The sequence below is a fragment of the Pteronotus mesoamericanus genome, unplaced genomic scaffold (genome assembly GCF_021234165.1).
Source record: "Pteronotus mesoamericanus isolate MK-2021 breed Mesoamerican mustached bat unplaced genomic scaffold, CSHL_Meso_final contig_58, whole genome shotgun sequence".
NCBI classification, from domain to species: domain Eukaryota; kingdom Metazoa; phylum Chordata; class Mammalia; order Chiroptera; family Mormoopidae; genus Pteronotus; species Pteronotus mesoamericanus.
Window position 1 is genome coordinate 9,762,568 of NW_026555205.1, and position 17,664 is coordinate 9,780,231.

General features: G+C 42.8%; 1 protein-coding gene across 1 annotated transcript in view; it reads right to left on the reverse strand.

Moving 5' to 3' along the window:
• The window catches only part of FRMPD3 (FERM and PDZ domain containing 3), a 69,380-nt gene that overhangs the window by 21,452 nt on the left and 30,264 nt on the right, over positions 1-17,664 (reverse strand). Inside the window, exons 8-11 of the mRNA XM_054580388.1 lie at positions 9,727-9,863; positions 9,247-9,373; positions 7,090-7,179; positions 5,177-5,356 (exon numbers count right to left, since the gene is read on the reverse strand). Coding sequence (XP_054436363.1) covers positions 5,177-5,356; positions 7,090-7,179; positions 9,247-9,373; positions 9,727-9,863 — 534 coding nt within the window. The remainder of the gene's footprint in view (positions 1-5,176; positions 5,357-7,089; positions 7,180-9,246; positions 9,374-9,726; positions 9,864-17,664) is intronic.

Here is a 17,664-nt window from a genome sequence, read left to right on the forward strand (position 1 = left end):
CTGCATTCACCAACAAGACCTTCTATTTATCTCCTAATGTAGTCTCTCACCTCTCCAACCACCCATGATGTGGACACTGTGTGTGCATGCATAATGCTATTGTTCAGTGCACTTGGGCTATATGCAGCAGGCAATAAGGGTTAGGCGTAATAGAATGTGTGTGTTGTGTGTGCAAGAGAGGAATGTGTGTGGGGAGATGCATGCACACTCTTAACGATCATATGTATTTCACATTCACTCATTCTTTTTCATTACCACTGATGTCCCTCCAGCTCAGGCCCTGACTTTACCACTTCACTCTTGCTCTAGCATCACAATCTCCTCCTTGCCTCCCTAGTTTTTCATTATCTTTGTTCCTGTCCATCGGGCAAACTGGTCCAAATCAGCTTTCATTCTATCACTTCTGTGCTCCAGGGCCTACAGCGGATTCCCACTGTAGCTTATAACTGGCTTATTCTTCCACCCCCAATCTCTCCAATCTCTTTTCTTGTTATTCTCCTCTCCAGCCAAGCAACTATGCTTAACAACGTGCACATATGTCTTGCTTATTTCCATGCTTGCTCTCTGCCCATGAATACATCCTACTTCTCTCTGCTGTTCCATGCCTGTCACTTCAAGATCCAGCTTAAAACATTCTCTTGTGGGAAGACAGTTCTGTTTAACCTCTTACTGTTCTTTTATTTCCTGTTCCATGCTACACTAGTCTACACATTTTACTTGATTTTAAATTTTCCTTATTGATATTTTACTTTTTAAAAAACACAAGGTCTCATTTGTTGAGTACTTATAGTGTGTCAGGCAGTGTGCTAAGACATTTTACATACATTTTTCTCATTCAATCTTAAATGACAACATTTTGAGATAGGCACACCATTTTGCAGTTGAAGAAATCAGTGCTTAGACAGGTTAAGATACTTTTTCAAGGCTACACCCCCAAGAATTGGTGTAGCGGGGATTTGAATCTGAATCTGACTCCAGAGCTCTGTGGAATTTCTAATATTGTTTTATTAAAGTAAGTCATTGTCTCTGTAAGTTTAGATGTCCCCAATAAGAGTACAGCCACTCCAGGGCAGCATTCATGCCCACAACTGTGGCTGGATCACTACCATAAATGAGATTAGTGCTCCTCACTCAGGCAATACCCCACTGACCCTGCTTGGCCTAGTTCCTCCCAGAGCTCTGGACCCAGAGGTGTATGGTTCTCAAACCTGGCTATACTACAGAATCACCCTGGGAACTAAAGAATAAGTAAATCCTAATGCTGAGACTGCACCCGAATCAAAGCACAATCTCTGGGAGTAGGACCCAAGCATCTGTATTCATATAAAGCTCTCAAGTAAATTCTATTGTACAGCTAATGTTGAGAATCACTCGTAGAACAAAGAAGATTCAGCTGGAAAGCGGTTTCTCTGTTTTACTTATTTTTTTTCAATTTAAAGTCATTTTTATTTTTCAATTACAGCTGACATACATTATTTTATTGGTTTCAGGTGTATACCCCTAGACATTATATAACTTACTAAGTGATCATCCCAATCAATCTCGCACCCATCTGTCACCACACATAGTTGTTACAATATTATTTACTATATCCCCTATGCTTTACTTTACATCCCCATGACTATTCTGTAACTACCAATTTGTACTTTCCAACCCCTTCACCTTTTTCATCCATCCCCCAAATCCCCCTCCCATCTGGCAACCATCAAAATGTTCTCTATGAATCTGTTTCTGTTCTGCTTGTTCTTTTTGTTTTTTACATTTAATTGTTGATAGATATGTATTTATTGTCATTTTATTATTCAGATTTTATCTTTTTTTTCTCTTCTTCTTAAAGAAGACCCTTTAACATTTCATATAATTCTGGTTTGGTGGTGATCAACTCCTTTATATTTTTCTTATCAGGGAAGCTCTTTATCTGTCCTGCGAATCTGAATGATAGCTCTGCTGGGTAGAGTGATCTCAGTTGTAGGGTCTTGCTTTCCATCACTTTGAATACTTCTTGCCACTCTCTCCTGGCCTGCAACGTTTCTTTTGAGAAATCAGCTGACAGTCTTATGAGAAGTCCCTTGTAGGTAACTGTTTTTCTCTTGCTGCTTTTAAGATTTTCTCTTTGTATTTAACCTTTAGCATTTTAATTATGATGTGTCTTGGTGTGGGCCTCTTTGGGTTCCTCTTGTTTGGGATTCTCTGTGCTTGTAGGACTTGTATGTCTATTTCCTTCACCAAGTTAGGTAAGTTTTCTTTACTTAGTTTTTCAAATACATTTTCAATTTCTTGCTCTCTCTCTTTTCTTTCTGAAACCCCCATGATGCGAATGTTAGCATACTTGAAGTTGTCCCAAAGGCTCTTTACACTATCTTCATTTTTTGGATTGTTTAGGCTTTTTTGCTGTTCTGGTTGGGTATTTTTTGCTTCCTTATATTCCAAATTGCTGATTTGATTCTCAGATTCATCTACTTTACTGTTGATTCCCTGCAAGTTATTTTTCATTTCAGTTAATGTGTCCTTCATTTCTGACTGGTCCTTTTTTATGCTGTTGAGGTTCTCGCTAAGTTTATTGAGCATCTTTACAGCCAGGGTTTTGAACTCTGCATCTAGTAGATTGCTTGTCTCCAGTTTGTTTAGTTCTTTTGGAGTTTTGTTTTGTTCTTTCATTTGGGATGTTTCATTGTCTCCTCATTTTGGCAGCCTCCTGTGTTTGTTTCTATGTATATGGTAGAGCTGCTATGTCTCCTTGGCTTGGTAGAGTGGCCTAATGTGGTAAATGTTCCATAAAGTCCAGTGGGCACAGCCTTCCTGATCACTCAAGCTGGGCACTCAAGGTGTGCCCCACTGTGTAGTCTGTATACAACCTTCTCTTATAGTTGATTGCTTTCGGCATGTCAGTAGGAGGAATTTGCCCCCAGGCCAATCAGCTGCAAGGACTGGTTGCAACCACCAACCATCATGGAAGATCAGCTGTGCAGGTTCCCACCGCACAGAGAAGGACTTACTTCGTCAGGGCTCCGGTGCCTGCTGAGTATGCCCCTTGAGTGTGTCACTTGTAGGGGTGGTTGGGTGGTGATGCTTCAACATGGCCTGAAGCTATCCACTGGGTGTGTTGGCTCTGGGGCCTCCTGGGAGATGCAAGCCAAGGTCAGTGGTCTGCCCGGGGCCACTGGTCATGAGCTACAAAGTGATTGCAGATGGCTTTTAGCTGTGCTGGGCTTGGAGGTTCCTAGGCGAGGCCAAGCTGCAAATTAAGGCTGGCTACTTAAAGTGCTAAGCTTGGGGCCACTTAGCGAGAGGTACTGGGCACTCTGAGGCCAGATGTTGCTTGTTTGAGAGATTTTGGGATAATCTGAAGCATGAGCCAAGGCAGACCATTTATATAGAAAAGCCACTGGAAACAATTTGCGTGGGCCTGAAAGTTGGGTGAAACAGGGCATCAAGAAGTCACCAGGGTAGGGCAAACAGTGTTAGCCAGGTTGATGGAGACTCAGATATGACACCTGCCTGCCAGCTCTGTTGCGATAGGACTAATGGCCTCTGCCAGCCCTTCTTCTGGGAGAAAGGTATCCCCTTAGTTCTCACCCTGATGTCATGCAATTCAATTCCTCTCCATATATTTCTGGTGCCTTTCAAGATGCTGCCCCAGCGTTTGAGCTTAGAGCCAGTGAGTCTGAGTAAGTCCACGCATGGGCTCTTTAAGAGGAATAGCCGGGGACTCTAGACGCCCTCTGTGTCTCTTTCAGCCTCAATCCCCACTTGTTTTTACAGCCAGAAGTTATGGATAATTCTCTTCCTGGAACTTGAACTCTGGGTTGGGGTGCCTGATGTGGGGCTGGAACCCCTTACTCCTTAGGGGGACCTCTGCAGCTGAGATATCCTTCCCAATTTCTAGCTGCCATACATGGGTGTGGGACCAGCTTGTTCTGTATCTCTGCTCCTCCTGCCAGTCTTGATGTGGATTCTTCTTTAATTCCCTAGTTGCAGGACTTCCACCCAGCCAGATTTCAGGTGGTTCTGAATGATGGATGTTCTGCAGTCCAGTTGTAATTTTGATGTGGTTGTAGGAGGTGAGTACTGCATTTACCTACATTGCCATCTTGCCCAGAAGTCCCATTTCCCTGTTTTATTTCTCAGGAAGCCACATGTGCCCTGCATGTCTTGTCTTTCCATCCCCTTAGCTACCTGCCCATTTGGCTTTTTACCCAACAACATCTGAGTGGTGCAGCAATCATTGTTTGAGGAAGTGCCCATAAACCAATTAAATATTAGCTCCAGGCAGATTCAAAAACCAATGGCATTCCTGTGAATCGCTGGTAGAAAAATTAATATGTAAATTTTTCTGGTTTTCACAAAGACAAAAATAGCTCTCTTAGAAACAGCAAATGCTCAACTTCTTAATCTGCTAAAATATCTCCCCTTGGGAAATCCTTTAAGGAAGAAAAATTGCCCCTTCTCTAATAGCTTTCACCAGATGTCAGGCAGGCCTGCCCCCATCCATAATGGTCACTGAGTTCAAACAGGAGAGCCATGGAGGTGATGGTGGACCAAGGCTGCCTGACTCTGCACAGGCAACAGCTGCTTAGCAGTCTAAATGAGTTCATCGAAGAGAAAGACTCTAAAGTTCTGGAAGAGGTGGACTCTGGGAGGTGAAATCAGGACCAGGTTCTACCTGCTATCTCCCCAGGCCCCTTTAATTCTTGCCTACATACTCATACATCCCCTCTTGCATGATTCCAAATGTGTGTGCCTGTGGCAGGGCTCTCCAGCTGGTATACACATATCCTTTCAGCCTTTGGAACAGCCAGACAAGTCTGTGGGGTCCATTTATCCTAGTGTTCCCCATGAATGTAATTTCCTATGTGTGCTATGACACAAGATTGGGGAGTGGTGGCTTGCAGGTAGCTCCAAGTTCTCCATTTCCCATTTCCACTGCTAAAGACCTCTTGTGGGTTGACTGGAAACTCCCTAGCTTTCCCTAGCACTAGCTGACCTTAATACATGGTCAAGAGAGCATTTCTCACAGGTTTGAGAAGGGCAAGAAAGATAAGCCCAAATGGGCTCATGATCAGAACCACTTTAGAATAACCTCACCTGACAGGCTCAAACTCTTTCTCAATATTACTTCTTCCTTTGTTCCTAAGGCCTGTCCCTAGGGAGAAGCAGCCCCCAAAGCCAGGCTTACCTTGGCGTCCATGATGCTGGTTTCCACTCGGGCCACACCTTGGTTCTCCCGGAATAGCTGGATCTTGCTGATCTTGCTGAACTCAGACAGCACAGTGGTAAGGTTGGTTTTGAGGTCAATAACATGGCTGATGCCATGACGGGGTCCCACCAGGAGAGTGGTGGCTGACTGTTTCTCATCCTGGTGCCCAAGTGTGGTGGGCAGCATCCACAGAAAGAAAGGCAGAGGAGGCAGGGAGAAGAGATAGGAGTAGGAAATAGAAAACAAGCATTGGACCAGTTCTGCTGGAAAGTCTGGAAACATCTGGGGCTCAGTGCCAGAGAAGGAGGACAACCTTGAGGGGAAAATGGTCTGGGATGTTCCTGTTCTATGGGCAAGGCCCCAGCTCACTGGTCCAAATGGATACTTTAGCCTCAGAAGCAAGTTGAGTGAAGTGGGAAGCAGCAGAGCTGGCTCTAGCAAAATCATGAAGTAGGTGAGACTTTTTCTAGTGCCTTTATAGCATCCTGTTCCTATCAAGCCCCACAGAATATCCATTTGTTGCTGCAAGCCACTCAAGGCATCCACCCAGTGCTCTGTTTGAACAGGTAGCATCCTGTGTTTGGTCTTTATTCCCTAACCCCAGACCCCAATCAATAGCCACTCAAACTTTCACTTCTCACTGGTTGCTGAAAGCTAAACAGCTGAAAAGTAACTATCTAAAGTGTTAAGGGTCGACTGGGTGCTTAATTGGGGGGGTCTCTCTCCCTAAGAAGTTATTTGCCCTTTAATACGCACTGCATCAGTATTAACCCAAAGAAATGGCCTATAAGAATTTCAGCAGTGGCAGTGGTGTGAGGGGTGGGGTGCAGGGAGAGGGCAGTGGGCTTTCAGTTATCTTCAAATCCCAGTATGTAAGTGGCTACTTCTGTGCTGGATGGACTGAATTCCCTTAAGTGATCCTGACAGGCTCCTTGGCAGCATCAATCCTGAGCCATCTGGTGGCCCATTCCATGGTATGAACATCACACCAAGGAACCTCTTCTATCTGTAGATATTTTGATAAGCACCTTTCCATTGGTGCCCCATGAGCATGAAAGTTTGTTCCCCAGAGCATGATAAGTACTTGGATTCAGTCAGAAAGATGATTTGAATTTCCTTTCACGTTAGCTCACTAGGGTAAACTAGACTGGGGCACAGTCTTACAGGGACCAGCAGTCACACCCTCTCCTGAGAAGGGTGTTGCTGCAGTGGAGGCCCTCGGTAGGCAGAGGAAAACATACTAATTCAAGACGCCTGGGATGGGGAGCTAAGGGTGTATAAAGAAGGGTAATGAAACAAAGCAAGGGTAAGCAAACTCTGGCATGTGGGCAAATCTGGCCCACCACCAGTTTTTATATGGCCCATGATCTAAGAATGTGTTTTACATTTTTAAATCGTTGGAAAATATTCAAAAGAACCATATTTTGTTACGTTAAAATTATATGAAATTCAAATTTCAGTGTCCATAGGTAGAGATATGGAAACACAGCCACACTCATTTATGCATTGTCTATGGCTGCTTTCATGCTACAATGGCAGGGCTGAGTATTTGTGACATGTGCACAGCCCAACTGCAAAGCCTAAAATATTCACTATCTTTCCCTTTATGGAAAAAGTCTGCCAACTTGTAAAATTGAGGAAAGGAGAAACAGGCTCATGGAAGGATACTGAAAACAAATATCACCTCCTACTTCACCATTTTACCAGAGGCAGGACCAGAGCACCATGGGAGGGGAGAGGGAGAAGAAAGAGGAATAGGAGGGAAGACCCTTAAAAATGTTTGCTGAGACGAAGTGCCATCCTAAAGCTCTAATGGAGTGTCTCCTGCCCTCCGCCCAAGGAAAGAGCCCACAGAGGGCTCCATCCCACCCAATCCCACTGCCCTTACTGACCAGGCCCACAGTGTTGAACAAAACGCCAGTGAAGGTTGGAAGTTCATTCAGAATTCGAAGATACTGGAGCTTTGCCTGAATTGCAGAGCCCTGTGGAAACAACCCACTCAAAAATATGAGACACACAAAAGCAAACCTCTCTTCTCAGGAAAGAGTGTCAACATCTTAGGATAGGATAGAGTTAGCAAGACACACTGTGGGAGTGTGAGGAGACCCTCGGAGAAACTGCAGGAAGGTTCCCTTCAGACAGGTCTTGCCTCTAGCATTCCCTCTCCCTTCCTAAAACCCTCTGTTCCCTCCTGATCCTCATTCCTTAAGAATCCAGCTTACTTATTTTCTTGGTTTATTTACAACACCTTTCCCCAATTGTGAGACCGCACTTCATTTATACCTTTCTCCTGAGATCCCCTATAGCCACTAGATACTAAGCATCCCCAACATTTGATCCTGAGCACACCTAAGTCTCAATCCTGCTCTTCCTCTGCCATTTACTCATACAAGTCTCTAACAGTAATGGCAGCATACCCTGGGGGTCTCAGCTAAAAACCTGGGAGTCACACTGGACTCCTCCCTCATCCTCTTACCTGAGAAGGCCACTAGTCACCAAATCATCTTGATTCTACCTCCTGTTTATCCATCCCTCTTCTCTAGCCCAAATGATCATTGCCTTGATGACACCACCTGTATCAGGGTGGCAGCCAGGTTACCTTCAGTACTGACACTCCTCTTCTACAACCCCTCTGCACTAGTTATAGGAAACATCCTAGAATATAAGATCAATCCCATCAGCTGCCTGCTTAAACCCTTCAATGTCTCTCAGCTGCCATACAGGGTGAAATATAATCCCTTTCCACAGCACACAAAACCCTCCATGAATTGGCTCCTGCCAACCTCTCCATCTTTCTCTCTTGCCCCTACTTCTCCCTGACTCAGTCATGTTCCTTGAACTCTCTGTCCTAGCTTATGGTGAACTATTTGCATTTTTTTTTCATGTACCACATTCTCTCATGTTCTGATGGTTTTGTACAAACAGATCTCTCTCCCTGGGAAAGTCTTTCTTCCCCAGATTCATCTAGACAAACTTATCTGTCCACTAAGACCCAGCACTGACATCAAATGCACCAATTCCTGGCCTTTTCTGCCTTCCTCTGTTTGGATTGGGTGTTCTTTCTGCATGCTTCCAGAGTCCCATGCTTGTTGCACTGTGTTGTGACTGACTGGCATTTCTCCACTAGCCTGTGCCTGACTTGAGATTGGAAACCAAGCCTTCTTAAACTTTGAATCTCCAGCCCATGCACTAGGGAGCCTCAAAAAAATGTTTGCTGAGGAGATGGTTAGGAGCATTGATGTTCTCCACTGGGAAGAAAACAATCTGATTAAATATGCACAGCAAGGTAGGAATGGCTTAACTCTCTGGGGAAATTTGCATCTTAAAAAGAAGCTAGTTGGTAATGCAAGGAATCTGACAAAGGTGGAGTATATGGAGGTGACAGTGTCTTGTGTCTACATTTGCATGCTGATTTCAGTGCCTCTCACCACTCTTCTGCCTCCTAGGCACAAGCAGGCTGAGCTTCACAACCATGAGAAGGGCCTACAGGGTGGTGGAAGCACAGCGGGAGTTCCTCAGATGGTGCCCAAGAAAGTTCATAAATGCAGAGCAGTGAACTATGTCCTCGACATGCCGCCCAGTGGCCCATTCTCCAGGTCATGACTTGTCTCACCAGGCTGGGATTTTTTCTCCCCAAATTACCTGTCCCAGGACTAATGAATTAGAAATCAAATGAGAGAAAAAGCAGTCACTTTCAAGGAAAACATGTGCTATCCAGGGTCTAGTGCTGTCCACATAGCAGATGCTCAACCAGCACTGACTAAATGAGTAAAATGACCTGAAAATTTTCTCTTCCTGCATCTTGGTCCATTTTCACAAAGGGCTTTGGTCTTTCTCAGTGACTGGCCACTGAGCTGTACCTGGGGGAGGCTCAGGCTTGGGGATATCCCCTTTCTATAATCATTCCCCATATCCAGTCAAACTGCATCATACCCAAGTTGAAAACAGTGGGGAGGATCCCCAGAAGACCAGGCCTACTGGGAAACCATGCAGAAGCCCCCATGACTACTAGTGCCTGGACAGGGTGCCCAATGGCCTACTCCGGGTACCTTGGTGCTGCTGGAAGGATGTGTTTGGTGAGCCTTCAGCTGCTGAGAGAGAGATTTCCGGAGGTTCTTCTCTTTGATGCCCTGAAGGAGGGAGGGGGGTAGAAAGGGTTCCAGGCCCCACTCCTTCCTAAAAACAGAATAAAAGCAAGAAATTAATGAGAGAGACAAAGTGGGGCAGAGAAAGGAAGATGATAAGACAGAAATAGACTGAATCTGAGAGGCAGGGACAAAGGAATGAAGCCTGGGAAAAAGAGAAAGACAGATGGGGGTGGGGTGGGGCAGGAGAATAACATTGGCCACAGTTCCATAGTAGAAGCTGTATATAGCTCAAGGACATCATGGTCTATGTGTGAGGAACACCAATTCTCACTCCCATCCCAGATTTACATTCCTGAAAAATGCAGAACAGCTCAAACAATGTACCTTCTCCCCACACAGCTTTAGAAGGGCCCCATCCCAAAGAGTCTCAGCACAACTCACTCCACATTCTTGAGTGAAATCTTCTGACTAGGCCGAGTGGCTGAGACAGTGATATAGATGTGGAGGGCAGCAAGGCCCAAAAGCATCTCTGGCTTGGGGTCCATTCCAAAGCGTTCTCGGATAACATCGTTCCGGCTCTGTGAGAGAAGACAACCCAAACCTGTTAGTTAAAGAACTCATCCCCTCCCCACCCACCCATCTACTCCATCACAGAAAAGCATCCTAGTGCAAGGGAGATGTCTAGATCAAGGAGAAGAGGAAAGTCCTGCCTCTGGGGAAGAGGTAGCCGAGGAACCTTGGGTCTCAAAGATACTATTCACTGCATTCAGAAGATATTGAACAGTTTTCTTCTCACTGATGGGTGCACACACTGGCACAAGTGAGAACATCTAAGTTGCTGCAAAAGTGATACTCCCTTTATTTCCTCCTCTTATAAGAACCGCTCCCTGTTTTGTCTCAGGGACCTATGCTCACCCCCCCAGCTCAGGTGGGAACAAAGGAAGAGAGACATTGGGAGGGGCGGTCTCTAGGCCTCTGGCCCAGAAGCCTAGGATGAGAGGTGGGATTGCAGAGATGGGGCAGATATTCTGTTCCTTGGGGGTGTGAAGGTCAAAAGCGCTGGTGAGTCAGTCTCTCCTATGCTATCCTAAAAGGGGTATGCTAGAGCTACTGACCAAGGGTATGATAATTTCCAAACTCTGAGGATTGGGGTCCCAGTTATCAAAGATTCACTCTTGGTTAGACCACTTGCCCATTTTGTTGAGGTGGAACCAGGATAAGCTAAGGGAATAGGAAGCCATGGTGATATCACTACAGCATAGGAGAAAGTAGAGAAGGGATGCTTCATCAATGATCATCTATGTAGAAAATCTAATGGAATCTACAAAAAACTACTGGAACTAATGAGTTAGCAGGGTTGTAGAATATAAAATTAATACACAAAAATGAATTACATTCCTACATGCTTGTGACAATCAGAATTGAAATTAAAAATCAAAACCATTTATGATAGCATTAAAAATAAGAGAAAACTAAGGATACATCTGTCAAAATATGTGAAAGACCTCTATATTGAAAACCAGAAAGTATTGTTGAGAAAAATTAAAGAGGATATAAGTAAATATAAAAATGTACTGTGTTCATGGGTTTGAAGACTCAATATTACTAAGATGTCAATTACTAAGGGTCTACAACCCTCCCAAAATCTATCTATAGATTCAACACGGTCAGAATCATATCTGGTTTTTGGTAGAAATTGGTAAGTGAATTATAAAGTTCACATGGAAATGCAAAAGATCTAGACTGGTTAAAACGACTTTGAAAAAGTAGAACAAAATTGGAGGACAAACACTACCTGATTTTAAGACTTATTATAAAGCTACAGTAATCCAAAGAGTGTGATCTTGGCATAAAGATAAACAGGTAGAGCAATGGAATAGAAAATATAGTTCAGAAATAGATTCAGATAGGTATATACAACTGATTATTGACAAAAGTGTAAAGGCAATTCAGTGGAGAAAGGATAGCCTTTTTAACAAATAGTGCTAGAAAACTAGATATCCATAGGCAAAATTTTTTTTGATTAGTACTTTGTACCACATACAAAAGTTAACTCAAAATGAATTGCAGACCTAAATGTAAAATCTAAAATGATAAAATTTCTAGAATGAAATAGGAGAAAATCTTTGTGACCTTGAGTGAGGCAGAGATTTCTTAGATATGACAGCACAAGCACAATCCATAAAAGAAAAAACTGACAAATTTGACTTCAAAGCTCAAATTTTGTTCTGTGAAAGACATTGTTTAGAAGCTGAAAAGACAAGCCATAGACTGGGAGAAAATAACTGTAAATAATATATCCAACAAATGACTTGTCTGCAGAATACATAAATAACTCTCAAAACTTGATAACAAGAAAACAACCCCAATTTTAAAAAGTGGGCAAAAGATCTGAACAGACACTTCACCAAAAAAAGATGTAGGATGACAAATAGGCACATGAACAGATGTTTAAATAGTCATTAGGGAAATTCAAATGAAAACCACAATGAAATACCACTGAACACTATTGGAATGCCTAAAATAAAAAAAAAAAAATACTGACAGACGACCAAGACGGAGGCGTAGGTAGGTACATGTTGCCTCCTCGCACAACCAAAAGAAGGACAACAACAAATTTAAAAACAAAAAATAACCAGAACTGCCAGAACATCGAACAGTATGGAAGTTTGACAACTAAGGAACTAGAGAAGAAACATTCATCCAAACTGGTAGGAGGAGCAGAGACAGGCAGCTGGGGAGGAGAGGACACAGGGCAAGGCAGTGTCTGAAAGATTGGGTGGGCAAGATGGTGGCTGGTGGATCAGAGAGTCCCACATTTGCATGCAGATAAACCATGAGGAGCAGCTGGGGAGAGAGAGAGACCATGCAACCCAGGGGTCAAGTGCAGGAAAAGAAAGCCTCATAACCTCTGGAGGTAAAAACCTGAGGGGGTTGAGGTGGCAGGAGAAACTCCAAGCCTCACATGAAAGTCTGCTGGAAAGAGATCCATGGGGTCCCAGAAAATACACAGACCCACCCACCTGGGAATCAGCCTTAGAAGGGCTCAATTTGCTTGTGGATAGTGGGGGAAGTGACTGAAAGCCTGCAGAGAGCTGAGCAAGTGGCATCGTTCCCTCTTGGATCCCTCCCCAACACACAGCTTCACAATGCAGCGACCCAGGTTGCCCTGCCCTGGCAAATACCTAAGGCTCTGTGCCTCCCAATGTAACAGGTGCACTGAGACAAAGAAATATGGCCCAAATGAAAGAATAGATCAAAGCTCCAAAAATAGAACTAAGCAATGAAGAGACAGCAAACCTATCAGATTCACAGTTCAAAACAGGGGTAACATGGATGCTCATTAAATTGGTTGAGTATGGTCACAAAATGGAGAAAAAAAGTGAAGGCTATACAAAGTGAAATAAATAAAAATACACAGTGAACAAACAATAAAGGGAAGGAAACCAAGACTCAAATCAATGATTGGGAGCAGAAGGAAGAGATAAACATTTAACCAGAAAAAAAAATGAAGAAACAAGAATTCAAAAAAAATGAGGAGAGGCTTAGGAACCTCTGGGACAACTTTAAATGTTCCAACATCAGAATCATAGGGCTGCCAGAAGGAGAAAAGGAAGAGCAAAGAATTGAAAACTTATTTGAAAAAATAATGAGGAGAACTTCCCCAATCTGTCCAAGGAAATAGACTTCCAGGAGCTCCAGGAAGTTCAGAGAGTCCCAAAGAAGTGGGACCCAAGGAAGCACACACCAAGGCACATCATAACTACATTACCCAAGAATAAAGATAAGGAGAGAATCTTAAAAGCAGCAAGAGGAAAGGAGACAGTTACCTACAAATGAGTGCCCATAAGACTATCAGCTGATTTCTCAAAAGAAACCTTGCAGGCAAGAAGGGGCTGGCAAGAAGTACTCAAAGTCATGAAAGACAAGGACGGACACCCAAGATTACTCTATTCAGCAAAGCAATCATTTAGAATGGAAGGGCAGATAAGGTGCTTCCAAGATAAGTTGAAGTTAAAGGAGTTCATCATCACGAAGCCCTTATTATATGAAATGTTAAAGGGACTTATCGAAGAAAACAAAGAGGATCAAAATTGTGAACAATAAAATGACAACAAACTCACAACTATCAACAACTGAACCCAAAAAACAAAACAAAAACAAACTAGGCAAAGAACAGGAACAGAATCATAGAAGTGGAGATCAGAGGGGAGGAGGAGAGGGAAGAATGGGGGAAAAGGTACAGGGAATAAGCAGCATAAATAGTAGGTACAAAATAGGCAGGGGGTGGTTAAGAATAGTTTAGGAAATGGAGAGGCCAAAGGACTTATATGTACGACCCATGGTCATGAACTAAGGTGGGGAAGGAATGCTGGGGGGAGAGATAAAGCAGGGTGGAGGGGAATAAATGGCAGGACATGTGACAACTGTAATAGCACAATCAATAGGAAGAAAAAAAAAACTGACAATACCAACTGCTGATGAGGATGTGGAGAAAGTGGGACTCTCATACATGGTTGGTGGGAATGTGAAATGGTACAGCCACTGTGGAAAACTATACTGGACTCTCTTTAAGGAGTTAAGGAAAGGTAGTGATACCATATGATAAAAGCATTCCATTCGTAGGTATTTACCCAAGGGAAAAGAAAGTATATGTCATACAAAGACTTGTACATGAATGTTCATAGAACCTTTTTTTAAATAGTAGCCAACCTAAATATCTATCAGCAGATGAACTGATAAACAAATTTTGGTACATCCATAGTATGGACTACTATACAACAATAAAAAGGAATGAAGTATTGATACACACAACAACATGGATGGCTCTCAATATCACTATTCTGAGTCAAAGAAGCTAGACAAAAAGAAATGTTCATACTGTACAATTTCATTAAAATAAAACTGGATAAGAAGTCAGCATGGAGATCAGCAATGTGGCAGAGGAGTGAATGGAAGTCACACTGACCTCCTCCCAGGACCAATCTGGAATTACAAATAAATTGTGGAGAAATCACCTGGAACAAACAACTGAATAAAAGCAGAGAGAGGAGCCTTAAAACCTTGGACAGACAGAGGAATTGGCTTTAGCACAACTAAACTGGTAAAGGAGTCGGGAGAGACTCGAGAAGGTGGGTGGAGCGCCCACAGGGGGCAGTACCGGAGGGATATTGAAACAGCAAATTGGATGCCCCTGAAAAGAGTGGAGTCTGAATCATAAGCAGGGATTTCCAGACTACAGCAAAAGAGCCTAAAATGTACACAGGTAACAGCCAGCTGCAAAAAGCAGCAGGGTTGCTCTCTGACAGAGATGGGTGGCTAGAGATGCAAAGGGCCATTTAAAAGGCCAATGCATTAATTTTTATTTGCAGCCACTTTCCCTGGGCTCCAGCAAAGGCAGGTGCAGAGTGGACTGGAGCTGCCTGAGAATAGACTGGGGAAGGAGGCTTTAGGGAGAGAACTAAGGGAGTAGCTGGTGTGGTCCCGATGCTGACTCATCCCCCATACATCAACAGCCATCTTGCTCAGGCAGACAACTCCCCTGAGGGGCAGCAGCGTGAGAAGACACAATAACCCTGCCCATAGGAGGGACTCTGCCCTGGCTTAGTGGTGCTTAAGCCTGACTGCTGCATTCATAGTGGTAGCCACAGATGATAGATCTCTAGCTAAAGGGGGAACAGAGTGGACTAGAGACGCTTGAGGAGAGTCTGGATATGGAGGCTTTGGGGAGAGAACTGAGGGAGTGGCTGGTAGTATCCTGGTATAGACTCCTCCCCCATACAGCAGCAGCCATTTTGCTCAGGCTGACCACTCCCCCCTGAGTGGCAGCAGCCTGAAAGGACGCAATAACCCTGCCCACCAGAGGAACTCTGTGGTGCCTAAGACAGACTGCTGAGTGCAGAGTGACTAGATTAACATTTGAAGGAGACAGCCACAGACAGTAGATTCTCGGAATTCTTGAAAAGACTATCTAAGGTCAGATGGGGTCAACAGTGGACATCACCAAAGGCAGATCCAGAAAGAAAAAAACAGCAGTCTCTTATCATAGAAGTTCACACCACAAAGTCAGGAAGTCAAGACTGATCAATTTAAGAAGCAGAAGCAAAAAAGAAGAGTCTCACAAATAATGGAAAGACAGAGAAACAACTCCCAATCGAAGGGAAAGGAGGATTCCCCACAAAGAGAACTAAATGAAATAGAGCCAAGTAAACTCTCAGATACTGAGTTCAAAACAATGGTTCTAAGGAAACTCCTTGAGCTCAGAGAGCTCAGCGAGACACCAAAAGCTACAGGGAAACTATGAAGAATTTACTGCAAGCTATATCAGCATGAAAAAGGATATAGTAACTATCAAAAAGAGGCAAGAGGAAATGAAGAATACAATTTCTGAATTGAAGAACACAGTAGAGGAATCAAAACAGGTGAGATGAAGCAGAGAAATGAATCAGTGAGCTAGAGGACAAGGTAGAAAAAAGCTCCTCAAAAGAGCAATAAGTTGATAAATGACTCAAAAAGAATGAAGAGGCATTTAGGGAAATGCAGGACAACCTGAAATGTAATAATATCTGTATAATAGGGATACCAGAAAGAGAAGAAGAGGATCAAGGGATAGAGAACCTGTTTGAAAAAGTAATGACATAAAACTTGCCTAATTAGAGGAGAGAAAGAGTCCTACAAGTCCAGGAAGCACAGAGGGTCCCATTCAAGAGGAACCCAATGAGGCACATTCCAAGACACATAATTATTAAAATGGCAAATATCAAATACAAAGATAGAATCCTAAAGGCAGGAAGGGAGAAACAGGAAGTAACATATAAGGTAAACACAAATTGGCTAGCAGCTGACTTCTCAACAGAAACATTACAAGACAGAAGGGAATGGCAATAAGTAATCAAAGTAATGAAAAGCAAAGGCCTGCAACCAAGACTGCTCTACACAGCAAAGTTCACAATTAAATTGGAGTGTGAAATAAGGAGTTTCCCAGACAAAAAACAAACAAACAAACAAACAAAACACTAAAAGAATACACCCCCACCAAACCATTACTGCAAGATATGCTAAAGGGACTGATTTAAGAAGATGAAGAAAGGCAGTGAGAAACAGAGGAACACAGGTACAAAAGGAAAACATGAGTAAGTACCTATCAATACTAACTTTAAATGTAAATGAATTAAATACTCCAATCAAAATACATAAGGTAGCTGAGTGGATAAGAAAACATGACCCACACATATGCTGCCTTCAAGAGACCCACCTCAGACCAAAGGACCCACAAAAACTGAAAGTAAAGGGGTGGAAAAATATATTCCAAGCAAATGGACAGGAAAAAAAGCAGGGGTAGCAATACTTATATCAGACAAAATAGATTTCAAAACAAAGGCCATGAAAAGAGAACCAGAAGGACACTTTATATTACTCACAGGAATAATCCATCAAGAAGACATAAACATAACCCTATATGCAGCCAACATAGGAACACTCAATTATATAAGGAAAATCTTGGAGGAATTCAAGGAAGATATAGACAAGAAAACACTGATAGTAGGGGATTTTAACACCCCACTGTCAACAATGGATAGATTATCCAAACAAAACATCAACAACGATATTGTGGAACTAACGACACATTAGATTAAATAGACTTAACTGACATATATAGAACCTTTCATCCCAAAGAAGCAAAATACACATTCTTTTCAAATGCACAAGAAACATTTTCAAAGTTAGACCACATGATAGTACACAAAATGAGACTCAACAAATTGTAGGAAATTGAAATCATAACAAGCATTTTCTCAGACCGTAAGGCCTTGAAACTAGAAACCAACCTCACAGAAAAAACTCAAAAACATTCAAACTCATGTAGATCGAATAGCACGCTATTAAACAATGACTGGGTCAATAATGAGATCAAAGAAGAAATCAAGAAGTTTCTGGAAAAAAATGAAAATGAACATACAACAGTCCTAAACCTATGGGACACAGTGAAGGCAGTCCTGAGAGGGAAGTTCATAGCAATATAGGCCTACCTAAAAAAGATAGAGATATTTCAAAGAAGCAACCTAACCCTAGAGCTTCAAGAACTGGAGAAACAACAACAAAGCCCAGAGAAAAGAGAAGGAAGGAAATAATCAAGATCAGAGCAGAATTGAATGACGTAGAGACTAAAAGAACAATTCAAAGGATCAAGCAAGCAATCCAGGAGCTGGGTCTTTGAAAAGAGAAACAAAATCGACAAGCCTTTAAGCAGATTCCTCAAGAAAAAAAGGGAGAGGACCCAAATAAATAATATCAGATATGAAAGAGGAGAAATAACAACAAATACCACAGAAATGCAAAGGATTGTAAGAAATTACTATGAACAGTTACATTCCAAGA